A 13207-nucleotide genomic window follows, 5' to 3' on the forward strand; every position below is an offset into this window, starting at 1 on the left:
TTCACAGTCTGAAGTGACTTTATTTATGACCAGACAGACACATCTCAGATTAACATCAAACACTTTAAATATCTGAGGTGATCACATCATCGCAGACGTTTATCTGACTTTATAGGACTTTAAACTCTGACAGGAAGTTACAGTCAGCTGTTTTTGGTTTTTTTTTTTTTCCATCAGGTGGACCCAGGCAGCTAGTAAATATTAAACTGAGTCAGTTTGCTGTCCTCAACTTGTTTTGTAGGTGTTTGCAGCTGTATTATCTGACAGCGCGGTCATTTGCGGTATTTGGCGAAGAAGGCGGTCAGTAGGTCTCTGTATGGAGATGTCGAGTGAGGAGTCGACAGTTGCAAGAGTCGGCAGATTGAAGGAGAGCGAAGGAGGAGGTTGTGACTGAATCCCACCAGACTGGAAGCAAACCAGTACAGAGCCATGGACTGTGAGGAGAGACACAGTGAGACACTTTCAGAATAAAACACCTTAATCTGATTAATACACAGGAACATTCTTTCAAAATAAAACCCTGAACAGACACTTTAATCTGATGACCTGACAGGAATGCGGGAGCGACTCAACACGTTCAAACATTCGTTGACTTGGCAGATCTGAACATGAAACATTCCTCAGTCAGAGCTGTGTTTATGAACAGGAAACGAGGCAAATGCTGCTTCACTCACAAATGTCGGGAGAACGAGCTCACCAGTGTAAAGCTCGTAGGTGGCAGTACCGACATTTCACAGACTGTGGAGAGATTAAAAACTTTCACTTATATACAGATCAACTTAATCACCTAAACCATTCAGTGGCCATAATAATCTTTTACCTGTAAGAGATATAAGCCAATTAGAGCTCAGATCAGGCTCAGAGAGGGCGGGGCTATGACACTCATGATCAGCTGATGTGAAGGATGAAGAATGCCTTAGAATGCTTAGATTCCATCAAACGTTGGATGGCTGTAAATTTCCTCCAACTCAACGAGGGGAAAACTGAAGTCCTCGTATGTGCTCCAGACAGATTTGTATCCCAGATAGTGAAAGCCCTTGGTCCTCTTCCTGTGTATGTTAAATCCTCTATCAGGAATTTAGTTGTCACTTTTGACTCGACTCTCACATTGGATGGGCATGTGAATTCTCTGGTCTGGTCTTGTTTTTATTATTTAAGAAATGTGGCTAAGTTAAGCCCTATTTTATTTTGCCCTGAACTGGAGATAGCTATACATGCATTTATTTCCTCACGCTTGGACTATTGTAACTCTTTGTTTATGTGTCTAAGCAAAGGTTCTCTGGATCATCTGTAGGTTGTGCAAAACGCTGCAGCTAGACTTTTGACAAGATCCTCCAAGTATTCACATGTGACACCATTGCTATTTCAGCCACACTGGCTTCCTGTTGAATTTAGAGTACATTTTAAGGTCCTGGTCTTGATATTTCAATGGTCAATGGTAACTTTATTGTCCCTAATGGGAAATTGATTTGCAGTATGTCCGTACAAACAAACAGACAACCAACACATCACATACACTCACCAAAATAATATAAGCCTGATAAAACAACCTAGATTTTTCATCAAAAAAGTGCAATGTGCAATGGCAACAACACTTATGGTTTAGTGTTATTAACTATGATAATAGCACTAGGTACAAAAGACAATCTATATCTCTTTGTCTTCACTGCAGGCACTTTATAACGACGATCTCATGGAAGCAGTTGAAAATCATTAAAGAGTTGTGTTCAGGACCTCTGTCCTGAATACAACAGGACAGAGGTCGCCTTCCTCAGTACCTGCCGGTTATAAAAGTCCACAACCTGGACCTGAGACCTCCCTGAAATATTGCCAGCCACTTTAACCAGGTTGTTAAGTCTGGTCTTATTATTCAGGGACATATTACCGTACCAAGCAATGATACAGAAAGTTAAAACAGATTCAATAAAACTTTTATAAAAAAAGAGTCATCATTTCAGATGAAACATTAAAACCTCTCAACCTCCTTAAAAAGTACAGTCTTTGTTGAACCTTTTTCACTGTAGCAGCAAGATGTGACTCAAAGGACAGGGTCTTATCAAGAACAACCCCCAAATACTTATAACTGTCCACTAGGGCTGCTCAATTAATCGAATTTTAATCACGATTACGATCTGGGCTTTCAACGATCATTAAAAATGACTGAGCCGATTATTAGCCCCTCCCTCATTTATCCGCGACACCTTAAAGGCCGGTCCGTGAAAATATTGTCGGGCATAAACCGGTCCGTGGCGCAAAAAAGGTTGGAGACCGCTGATTAAGAGGACCCGAGGGAAGCTCGGAAAGCTAAGCAGAAGTTATTTGGAGAGTGACTGCCGTTGGTTGAAAAGAGAGTTTAAAAAAAAAAAAACTTCAGTGGTGTTGCACACTATTTTATATTATTTTTTTAAAGTCATTGTTAACCCTTTAAAGCCGGTCAGAGCAGCACGCTCCGTTTTGCGTAACTATTTTTAAATCCCTGTAGAACCTGAACCGTGTAAGCTAGCGCAATAATTTGTTTTGCATATGAAACCGGAGGAGTTGTACTTACATCTTATGCCATCAGCTTGTCCTCGGTCACGGTTTCGTTCCACATATAGCTTTGCAAAAATTGCATAAAAAGCGCTTGCAGGAACAAAAACATAATATTCCAGAAACACGCTTTGCCGTTCCAATCAGCTGTTCGTAACACTTCCCACAGTGAAATGATGCACATGCTGTTTTCTTTGCAAATTTGCATCATAGGATTGTTTTTTGTTTTTCCTGCAGTGTATATAAAAATTGCTGTATCTCCAAAATAAAACTATGAAGACACTCAAAATAAATTTCCTGTGGTGGGAAACTATTTTTTGCAACTTTATTGTATTTAAAGTTTTGAGGGATAAACCTCTTAAATTTCTCCAAGTAGAAATATATGTAAACAAAACAAAAGCAATTTTCAATTTTTTTTGTAGTTTATTGCACTTTTTTGCAATTTATATAATTACTATGGACTTAATGCATACATATTATTAAAATATGGGCTATAACAGTTGTATTGATGTATAGCAACTTGAAATGCTCCCACAAATGGCACTACAGCATGTAAAAAAAAAAAATATAAGCTCTGGTGGACTTGGTTCTATAGTAGGTCTTAAAGGGTTAAATAAATATCGTCAAATAATCGTGATCTCAATTTCAGTGAAAATAATCGTGATTATCATTTTTGCCATAATCGAGCAGCCCTACTGTCCACCAGTTCAATGGTTCAGTTTAGAGCCTTGCATGGACTGGCACCAGCCTACATCTCCGATCTGCTACAGCCCTATATCCCTAGCAGGTCCCTGAGGTCATCTGATCAGGGCTTACTTGCTATAAAACAGACTAAGATGAGAACTAAGGGTGACAGAGCTTTTGCCACTGTGGCCCCGAGACTGTGGAACGCTCTCCCTCATACATTAAGATCTGTGGACTCGGTAGTTGTTTTTAAAAAACTGAAAACTCACCTTTTTTAAGACTGTTTTTGGTTAAATTTCTGACTGTTTTATATTGTCTGTTTTACCCTTTTATTATTTATTATCCTATGTGCAGCACTTTGTGACTCTGTCTAGAAAGGTGCTATATAAATAAAATTATATTTATTTATTTATTTAATGCCATTTTTGTCTCATGTTAACCAGCTTACTACACCTTCATCACCTGCATATTTGTGCTGTGTGAATGAATAAGACTCAGTCTCCATGTGTCCCATGGTGTCCCATTTGATCACAGATCAAATTCAAGTTCTTGTTCAGGTTGAATGGGACGTGTAGTGGTCGGGAAATGAGGGCGGTCCAGGTGTACACATGTCTAAGTGGGCTGTAATGTGTAAAGGTTATTTTCCCTGCAGGTGTAGTACGCATGTTTTATGATTAAAATGTTTTTCTTTTTTGTAAATTTCAGCTTGTAACTTTTTTCCTGAATGTCAAATGGCTGTTCTGACCTGGTCTAAGACCTCAGGCAGACAATGTGATGGACTACACCTTAAACTCACAGAGGGCACCGTGGCAGCGATTGGGATCATCAGCAGAGAAAATCCTCTAACGGTGTTCAAGACCAGCCGCTGGGTTCGAGACGCTGCGACTCTCTGCAGAGAAAAGACCTGAAGAAGAAGTGCACAGGAAGCTTAGATTGATTACACCACTGATCAGCTAATTACATACTGCTGACAAACTGACCTCTACGATGAGCAGGTTGGCGAGTCCCAGACAGACAGGTAGGATCAAGGTGGAGTCCGGTATGGTGAGGTCAGGGAACCACAGAGCACCTCCTGCTGCCAGCGCCCCCTGCAGGTCTGCAGGAAAAACAGAGGTCCTGGATTGGGAGTGGTGTAGACTACATCCTGGACCAGGTAAAAGTCACGGTACTATGCATGACTCTTGAGCAGGTGCACCAATTTTTCGAAGTTTGCAAACATATAGGTAAATATATTATGCAGCCTGTTTCAGTTGTTTTTTTCTCTGTGCCTTAAGCATTTCTCTTTGTCTCTTATTCATGATATCAGCCTGTTTGTGTGCAGTTTGTCACGCAGTATGTCTGCTAGCTGAAGCTCCAGCTGCTGTACGTCGCAGGGAGGGAAAAGAATGAGCGCGTAAGAGAACTATCGCACAAGAGCACTTAACAAAAATACAGGAAAGTCAAAAATTTTAAGACATGAGGGGTGGCTCAAGACTTTTGCACAGTACTGTATCCTACCTCATAATTTTGGGCTGGGTTAGGTTAGTTTCATTTGGTCCAGGTTCTTACCAGACTGATCCAGGCTCAGATTTCGGAGAGCCAGAGACAGACTGATCCAGAGTGGCAGCTGAACCCAGACCAGCAGACTGGCTTTGAAGGGGTGACAGTTATCTCTGACGTAGAGCTGAGAGACGATCCGCCGCAGGTTCTTCTTGAACTGGAACCTGGCAGGAGGACAGACTGACTGGTTGTATGCTGTCTATTGGATGTTTTTTTTTTGTTTCTTTGAATGTATTTGTTTGTTGTTGTTTTAAGTCTGTTAGTTGTGTCTCACCGGCTCTCTCTCTCCGTCCAGCTTCTCTCTCTTGCTGTGACTGACACTTCATAGCGTAGTCTCTTGGCCAGCTCAGAGATTTCAGCCTGTAGTGCCTCCACCTGCACATCACCTGAAGGTTACTATGGTTAGATTCTGGGGGGTTGGTTAATAATAGTTAGTTTTGTGGGTTTTTCATTGCAGGAACTAAGGGGCTGCTTTAGATAAAGCTTACATCTTTGCTCTGACCAACTGGAACTTTTTTGGGACATCTCACGGGGGAAAAAAGCACCTTAAATAAACGGATGCTTCTGACTAGATAAACTCAGAGGCAGCTGCAGAGTATTCCTCCAAAACATGATGAGGTAAAGTAAAGTAACTTAAAGGCGGTTAAAAGCTGATGTGTCAGCTGAGATTCTCAGAGGCTTCCTTTTTCATTTCAGTTTAAAAGGACACGAGGAGGAGGACGAGGAGGACAGAATTCGTGGGAGAGAAGGGGGAGGGAAAAATGTCTGGATTCCTGAAATATTTCTTCTCTCTGAGGACAAACTACAGTCTGATTTAAGGTCAGATGTAGAGACGTGGGAGTGCTGGATTTTCTTTTAGAAGCACAAAGATGGATTAGAGGCGGCAAAAACATCATGAGACCCTCAAACTCTGACCTGAGATCATGTGACCAGCATTAAGTATGTTGGATGAGTCTGTGGACACAGACAGACCTTTCCCCTCTTACTGACCACTCAAAGTATTTTAAACCATCAAACATGTTTAAGTCTGCTTTCATGCAGTGAAAGAAAGGGTCTGCACTCTGCACTCATCCGCCTCACCTACAGCCAGAAACAGGATCACACAGGAAGAACGAGCTGAAGCAGCAACCTTGTCATTGTGAGGTGACTCTGGTAACTACTGCAATGACACTGCACAGATGACCTTCAACAGCTACAGTGGGGCAAAAGAGTATTTAGTCAGCCACCGATTGTGCAAGTTCCCCCACTTAAAATGATGACAGAGGTCAGTAATTTGCACCAGAGGTACACTTCAACTGTGAGAGACAGAATGTGGAAAAAAAAAATCCATGAATCCACATGGTAGGATTTGTAAAGAATTTATTCGTAAATCAGGAAAATAAGTATTTGGTCAATAACAAAAATACAACTCAATACTTTGTAACATAACCTTTGTTGGCAATAACAGAGGTCAAACGTTTACTATAGGTCTTTACCAGGTTTGCACACACAGTAGCTGGTATTTTGGCCCATTCCTCCATGCAGATCTTCTCGAGAGCAGTGATGTTTTGGGGCTGTCGCCGAGCAACACGGACTTTCAACTCCCGCCACAGATTTTCTATGGGGTTGAGGTCTGGAGACTGGCTAGGCCACTCCAGGACTTTCAAATGCTTCTTACGGAGCCACTCCTTTGTTGCCCGGGCGGTGTGTTTTGGATCATTGTCATGTTGGAAGACCCAGCCTCGTTTCATCTCAAAGTTCTCACTGATGGAAGGAGGTTTTGGCTCAAAATCTCACGATACATGACCCCATTCATTCTGTCCTTAACACGGATCAGTCGTCCTGTCCCCTTGGCAGAAAAACAGCCCCATAGCATGATGTTTCCACCCCCATGCTTCACAGTAGGTATGGTGTTCTTGGGATGCAACTCAGTATTCTTCTTCCTCCAAACACGACGAGTTGAGTTTATACCAAAAAGTTCTACTTTGGTTTCATCTGACCACATGACATTCTCCCAATCCTCTGCTGTATCATCCATGTGCTCTCTGGCAAACTTCAGACGGGCCTGGACATGCACTGGCTTCAGCAGCGGAACACGTCTGGCACTGCGGGATTTGATTCCCTGCCGTTGTAGTGTGTTACTGATGGTGACCTTTGTTACTTTGGTCCCAGCTCTCTGCAGGTCATTCACCAGGTCCCCCCGTGTGGTTCTGGGATCTTTGCTCACCGTTCTCATGATCATTTTGACCCCACGGGATGAGATCTTGCGTGGAGCCCCAGATCGAGGGAGATTATCAGTGGTCTTGTATGTCTTCCATTTTCTGATGATTGCTCCCACAGTTGATTTTTTCACACCAAGCTGCTTGCCTATTGTAGATTCACTCTTCCCAGTCTGGTGCAGGTCTACAATACTTTTCCTGGTGTCCTTCGAAAGCTCTTTGGTCTTGGCCATGGCGGAGTTTGGAGTCTGACTGTTTGAGGCTGTGGACAGGTGTCTTTTATACAGATGATGAGTTCAAACAGGTGCCATTCATACAGGTAACGAGTGGGGGACAGAAAAGCTTCTTACAGAAGACGTTACAGGTCTGTGAGAGCCAGAGATTTTCCTTGTTTGAGGTGACCAAATACTTATTTTCCACCCTAATTTACGTATAAATTCCTTACAAATCCTACCATGTGAATTCATGGATTTTTTTTCCACATTCTGTCTCTCACAGTTGAAGTGTACCTCTGGTGCAAATTACTGACCTCTGTCATCATTTTAAGTGGGGGAACTTGCACAATCGGTGGCTGACTAAATACTTTTTTGCCCCACTGTACAAGATGGTGGCTCTGACATCCCACCTGACGAAGACCCTGGAGCGGCTGGTCCTGGCTCAGCTTCGGCGCCTTGTGAGCTCATCACTGGACCCACTTCAGTTTGCCTACCAGCCTGGCATTGGAGCGGATGATGCCGTCATCCACCTCCTACATCGCTCCCTCTCTCACTTGGAGACCGCTGGTAGCACTGTGAGAATCATGTTCTTTGATTTCTCCAGTGCCTTTAACACCATTCTGCCCACAGTCCTGAAGGACAAGCTGGAGAACTCTGGAGTGGATCATCACCTCACCACATGATTCTGGACTACCTCACCGACGGACCAGAGTATGTGAGAACTCAGGGCTGTGTGTCGGACAGGGTCGTCTGCAGTACGGAGCCCCACAGGGAACGGTTCTAGCTCCGTTCCTCTTCACCATCTACACTGCAGACTTCTCCCATAGCTCCACCCAGTGCTTCCTGCAGAAGTTCTCTGATGACTCTGCAATAGTCTGCCTCATCACTGATGGGGACGACAGGGAGTACAGAGAACTGACCCAAGGCTTTGTGGACTGGTGCCAGCTGAACTACCTCCACATCAACACCAGTAAAACCAAGGAGCTGGTGGTAGACTTCCACAGGCACAAACATCCTCCACTGCAACCACTGAACATCCAAGGTATGGACATTGAGGCTGTAGACAGCTACAGGTACCTTGGTGTTCATCTGAACAATAAACTGGACTGGATTCATAATTCAGACGCCCTCTACAGGAAAGGGCAGAGCAGGCTGTACCTGCTGCGGAGACTCAGGTCTTTTGGAGTGGAGGGCCCACTCCTGAAGACTTTCTATGACTCTGTGGTGGCCATCTTTTACGGTGTGGTTTGCTGGGGTGGCAGCATCTCTGCTGGGGACAGGAAGAGACTGAACAGGCTGATCCGAAGGGGCCAGCTCTGTTCTAGGATGCCCTCTGGACCCAGTGGAGGTGTTGAGTGACAGGAGAATGGTGGCCAAGCTGTCATCCCTGTAGGACAACATCTCCCACCCCATGCAGGAGACTTTGACAGCACTGAGCAGCTCCTTCAGTGGCTGCGACACCCACGATGTGGGACGGAGAGATTTCACAGGTCTTTGCTCCCCACTGCTATCAGACTCCACAACAAAGACTTCAACTGATCAAACACACACATCCACACATCCACACATGTGCAATAAGACTAAGTGCAATGCTCTTTTTCCAACAAAGTTGTATTTCTACTCAGTTGTATAAAGCATTTGTATTCTATTTTTATCCTATTGTATATAGTATTTTATTCTATTCTGTACAGTTGTGTACAGTACCTTATTCTTATTGTGTTCCAGTGTGCTCCAGTTTTTGCTATGTAACTTTGCACTGTCCACTTTCTGCGGTGACAAAACAAGTTTCCCACGTGTGGGACTAATAAAGGTTATCTTATCTTATCTTATATGTGAAGCCCTCCGTCACTGACCTTAGAGATGACAACCAGCTGGTAGGCAGCGAGCGGCAGAGTGACGAGCGTCCTCACTGACAGCGTCGCTACGCAGATGCTAAACCACCATGGCAACCCGCTCGCCTCCTGTACGCTCACCAGGAGCTGTTCACACAGGTGAACTGGGGTCGAGTCCGCCAGGCTGCTGTACCACCCACCTGCAGCATCGCTGCTGCCACCTGACAGGGCCCGCACACCTGACACGTGTGCCCCCCCTCCTGATCTATGGAGGTAGTTGCCAGGAGAGGTGATGACAGGTGGAAGTGACTTCCTGTAGATCACAGCTGAGCAGAATCCTCGTATGGGAAGGCTGAAGATCCTCGACGAGCCCCCCACACTTAACATGGTAACCCTCACAGGCCTGAAATGATGACACAGAAAGGACGGCCGTAAAATATCATATGACTGCAACAGGAACCAGGATGGAGTGAAATATGAAGTCCATGTGTAGGAGACCACGCTGAAGGGAAGGATGAGACTCCTCTTCATCTTCCATCATGAGCAGATTATTTACAGGTTATTACAATTGGTGAAGCAACTGTGAGCTCAAGGTTTTGCAGTGATCGATTTATCGATGAGAAACCTTCCTCAGAGATCAGAAACATTTCAGGACTTCACCTGTTTGCCAACAAACAAACGTGAGTGTGATCGGTGTTCCAGGTGAGCTCTCTCCGTGTTGCAGATGTTGCGTCGTTTTCACTGGATGTCGTCTCTGTCTCTGGTTCATGAGGTTTGACAAGACAAAAATGGGCTCCATGTCCAGCTCGTTCAAATGCATACCCATATCAATATTCTAGAGCTGGGTGATATAAGATTTTTTCATATCACGATATGTTTTTTTCATTTCAGGCGATAACGATATATATCACGATATAAGCCAAATAACTATATTTGTAAGATTTAAATGTGCCGTTGCTCACAAGTGAAATGTGAAATAATCAGCAGCTTGTTTTTATTTAAATATTTATTTCCCATAATAAGTTCAACAGGGTAGATGTACTTAAGGAACATGAGACTTTTTCAGATAAATAAAGGCAAATATTGCAAACTACACAAAAGGCAGCCGCTGAAGCGTTTAAGTTTCAAAATAGAACAAACGAAACAGACTACTAAATTGTCAATTCCACTTAGAAACAAAATATTAATTCTAAAAATAAATCTTAGTTTGTTTTACAGAAGAACAGACAAAATTGACTAACTTTTGTCAATATCAAATAAACTGAGAACTAAAAGGAAATTCTCAATCTCTCCTTGTTGTATAGCTGAGCTTTTCAAACAGTTTTAACAGTTACTTTAGTCTGACAAAAGCCGAATGACGAATTAGCGCTTAAAGTCAGAGACTGAGGCTACGTCCACACATACACGGGCATTTTTGAAAACGGAGATTTTCCGTTTTCGTTTTAAAAAATAATCCCGTCCACACATAAAGGCAGAAATGAAGGAAAATGCTGCTATGAACATGCCAAAGCAGCAGGTGGAGCTAGATTCCTAACCGTGCAGAAATGTTGGCCAATCAGAAGTCTAGAAGCCTCGGTGGGAAAAAGTAAACAAAGCTGGGGCATAGAAGCTAGTGATGTGCGATACCACTGATTTCCTTTCCGATCCCAAGTACTTTTCAGGGTGGTATCGACGATACTGATCCGATACCGATACTTTATACAAAAAAACGTATTTTATTTATTTATCTCAAATTATAGCGTCATAATGATTACAGGACATCAGATTACTTGTTCTTATCACTTAATAATGCAGAGTTCATCATATAGAAATAAAAAAAAACTGAAGTTGTGCGCTATTTGAACACGTTGCCTGCCTGCAGCACTAAAGGACTCTGTGAGAGACGTCTGTCTCGCCCTAGCAGCACCTGTCCCTCTCCTCCTCTTCAGTTCGTCTCAACATACGCGCCTCATATTCTGTGATATGATTTACTCTGAGGTGTTTGACAAGGTTAGTGATGTTGCCACAACCAAACATGCCAACCCTCCCGATTTTTCCGGGAGAATCCCGGAGCCACCATTCTCCCGAATTTCCACCTGGACAACAAAATTGAAAAACCATATTGCAGAATTCATAGCGCGGCCGAGCCAATTCCAGTTTCCAACAATGGCGGCAGCTACTTAGTTTTAATATTACTCTTCTTTCTCTTTCTGGGTCGCAAAAAAAACCCAACTTTTAACATGTTTTCAGGTGAGAATGTAGCTGTGTAAACTTCAAATATCTGAGCCGATCAACACATCGTCTTCAAACCCCCGCAGGCTTTCACTACTTGGGTTAAACATGATATATAAGTCACTTTGATAACTTAAAAATGTTATTGTTTGGCTTTTTCAGTGTTTTGTTTGTTCGTGAGTAAATCGGTTTGGCTGAGATTAAAGTTATTAGATTAGATTAAATTAAATTTAACTTTATTAATCCCACAGGTGTGTTCCTCCGGGGTTTTCACACTGCTGAATAAACATCAAACAGAAAACTAATTAAAGAAAGTGTGAGACGGTCGAGAGTTTATGCCAGCGCCCGGTTATATTTTAGATAGCAAGGAGCAGACGGCTGAGTTTCACTCCACCGAGGGAACTCAAGACGTACTACCCGGCTTTCTTTAGACCGCGAAGGGCGGGTCCTCAGGTGGAAGCAGCCTCTGAATTTGGACACCCCCGCTGTTTCGGTGACATTTAACGTATTTTATCTGATAAATAAACCCTGTAAAATGTGCCCTTTTGATTGTCTCCCTAATTCTGAGGTCTCAAGGTTGGGAAAGTATAGCCACAACACCTCACTCTTGGAGCACTTTTTTGCCACATGTATCGCAAACCATGTCTCAGCTGTTTGTGGAGGTAAAATACGTCTGCACAATTAGGCTCAGCCATTGTTGTGAGTGCGCGCGCCAAGGGGCTGCGAGCCATTTATACAGCCGTATTTCGCACATGACTATGAAAGGCAGAAGACGGCAAAGAGGGTTCAGTGGGGCAAAAAAGTATTTAGTCAGCCACCGATTGTGCAAGTTCCCCCACTTAAAATGATGACAGAGGTCAGTAATTTGCACCAGAGGTACACTTCAACTGTGAGAGACAGAATGTGGAAAAAAAAAAATCCATGAATCCACATGGTAGGATTTGTAAAGAATTTATTCGTAAATCAGGAAAATAAGTATTTGGTCAATAACAAAAATACAACTCAATACTTTGTAACATAACCTTTGTTGGCAATAACAGAGGTCAAACGTTTACTATAGGTCTTTACCAGGTTTGCACACACAGTAGCTGGTATTTTGGCCCATTCCTCCATGCAGATCTTCTCGAGAGCAGTGATGTTTTGGGGCTGTCGCCGAGCAACACGGACTTTCAACTCCCGCCACAGATTTTCTATGGGGTTGAGGTCTGGAGACTGGCTAGGCCACTCCAGGACTTTCAAATGCTTCTTACGGAGCCACTCCTTTGTTGCCCGGGCGGTGTGTTTTGGATCATTGTCATGTTGGAAGACCCAGCCTCGTTTCATCTTCAAAGTTCTCACTGATGGAAGGAGGTTTTGGCTCAAAATCTCACCATACATGGCCCCATTCATTCTGTCCTTAACACGGATCAGTCGTCCTGTCCCCTTGGCAGAAAAACAGCCCCATAGCATGATGTTTCCACCCCCATGCTTCACAGTAGGTATGGTGTTCTTGGGATGCAACTCAGTATTCTTCTTCCTCCAAACACGACGAGTTGAGTTTATACCAAAAAGTTCTACTTTGGTTTCATCTGACCACATGACATTCTCCCAATCCTCTGCTGTATCATCCATGTGCTCTCTGGCAAACTTCAGACGGGCCTGGACATGCACTGGCTTCAGCAACGGAACACGTCTGGCACTGCGGGATTTGATTCCCTGCCGTTGTAGTGTGTTACTGATGGTGACCTTTGTTACTTTGGTCCCAGCTCTCTGCAGGTCATTCACCAGGTCCCCCCGTGTGGTTCTGGGATCTTTGCTCACCGTTCTCATGATCATTTTGACCCCACAGGATGAGATCTTGCGTGGAGCCCCAGATCGAGGGAGATTATCAGTGGTCTTGTATGTCTTCCATTTTTTGATGATTGCTCCCACAGTTGATTTTTTCACACCAAGCTGCTTGCCTATTGTAGATTCACTCTTCCCAGTCTGGTGCAGGTCTACAATACTTTTCCCGGTGTCC

The 13207-nt window shown here is 43.6% G+C and overlaps 1 protein-coding gene across 2 annotated transcripts in view; it reads right to left on the reverse strand.

Annotated features, from left to right (window-relative positions):
* The window catches only part of cox18 (cytochrome c oxidase assembly factor COX18), a 17455-nt gene continuing 4248 nt past the window's right edge, over nt 1-13207 (reverse strand). For both annotated transcript variants that reach the window (XM_026185680.1, XM_026185670.1), the window contains exons 2-7: nt 9019-9400; nt 5027-5127; nt 4762-4916; nt 4194-4309; nt 4010-4117; nt 1-434 (exon numbers count right to left, since the gene is read on the reverse strand). In XM_026185680.1, the coding sequence (XP_026041465.1) occupies nt 273-434; nt 4010-4117; nt 4194-4309; nt 4762-4916; nt 5027-5127; nt 9019-9384 (1008 nt within the window). In that variant the 5' untranslated portion in view covers nt 9385-9400 and the 3' untranslated portion in view covers nt 1-272. The remainder of the gene's footprint in view (nt 435-4009; nt 4118-4193; nt 4310-4761; nt 4917-5026; nt 5128-9018; nt 9401-13207) is intronic.

This window comes from Astatotilapia calliptera, chromosome 2 (assembly GCF_900246225.1).
Source record: "Astatotilapia calliptera chromosome 2, fAstCal1.2, whole genome shotgun sequence".
NCBI classification, from domain to species: Eukaryota; Metazoa; Chordata; class Actinopteri; order Cichliformes; family Cichlidae; genus Astatotilapia; species Astatotilapia calliptera.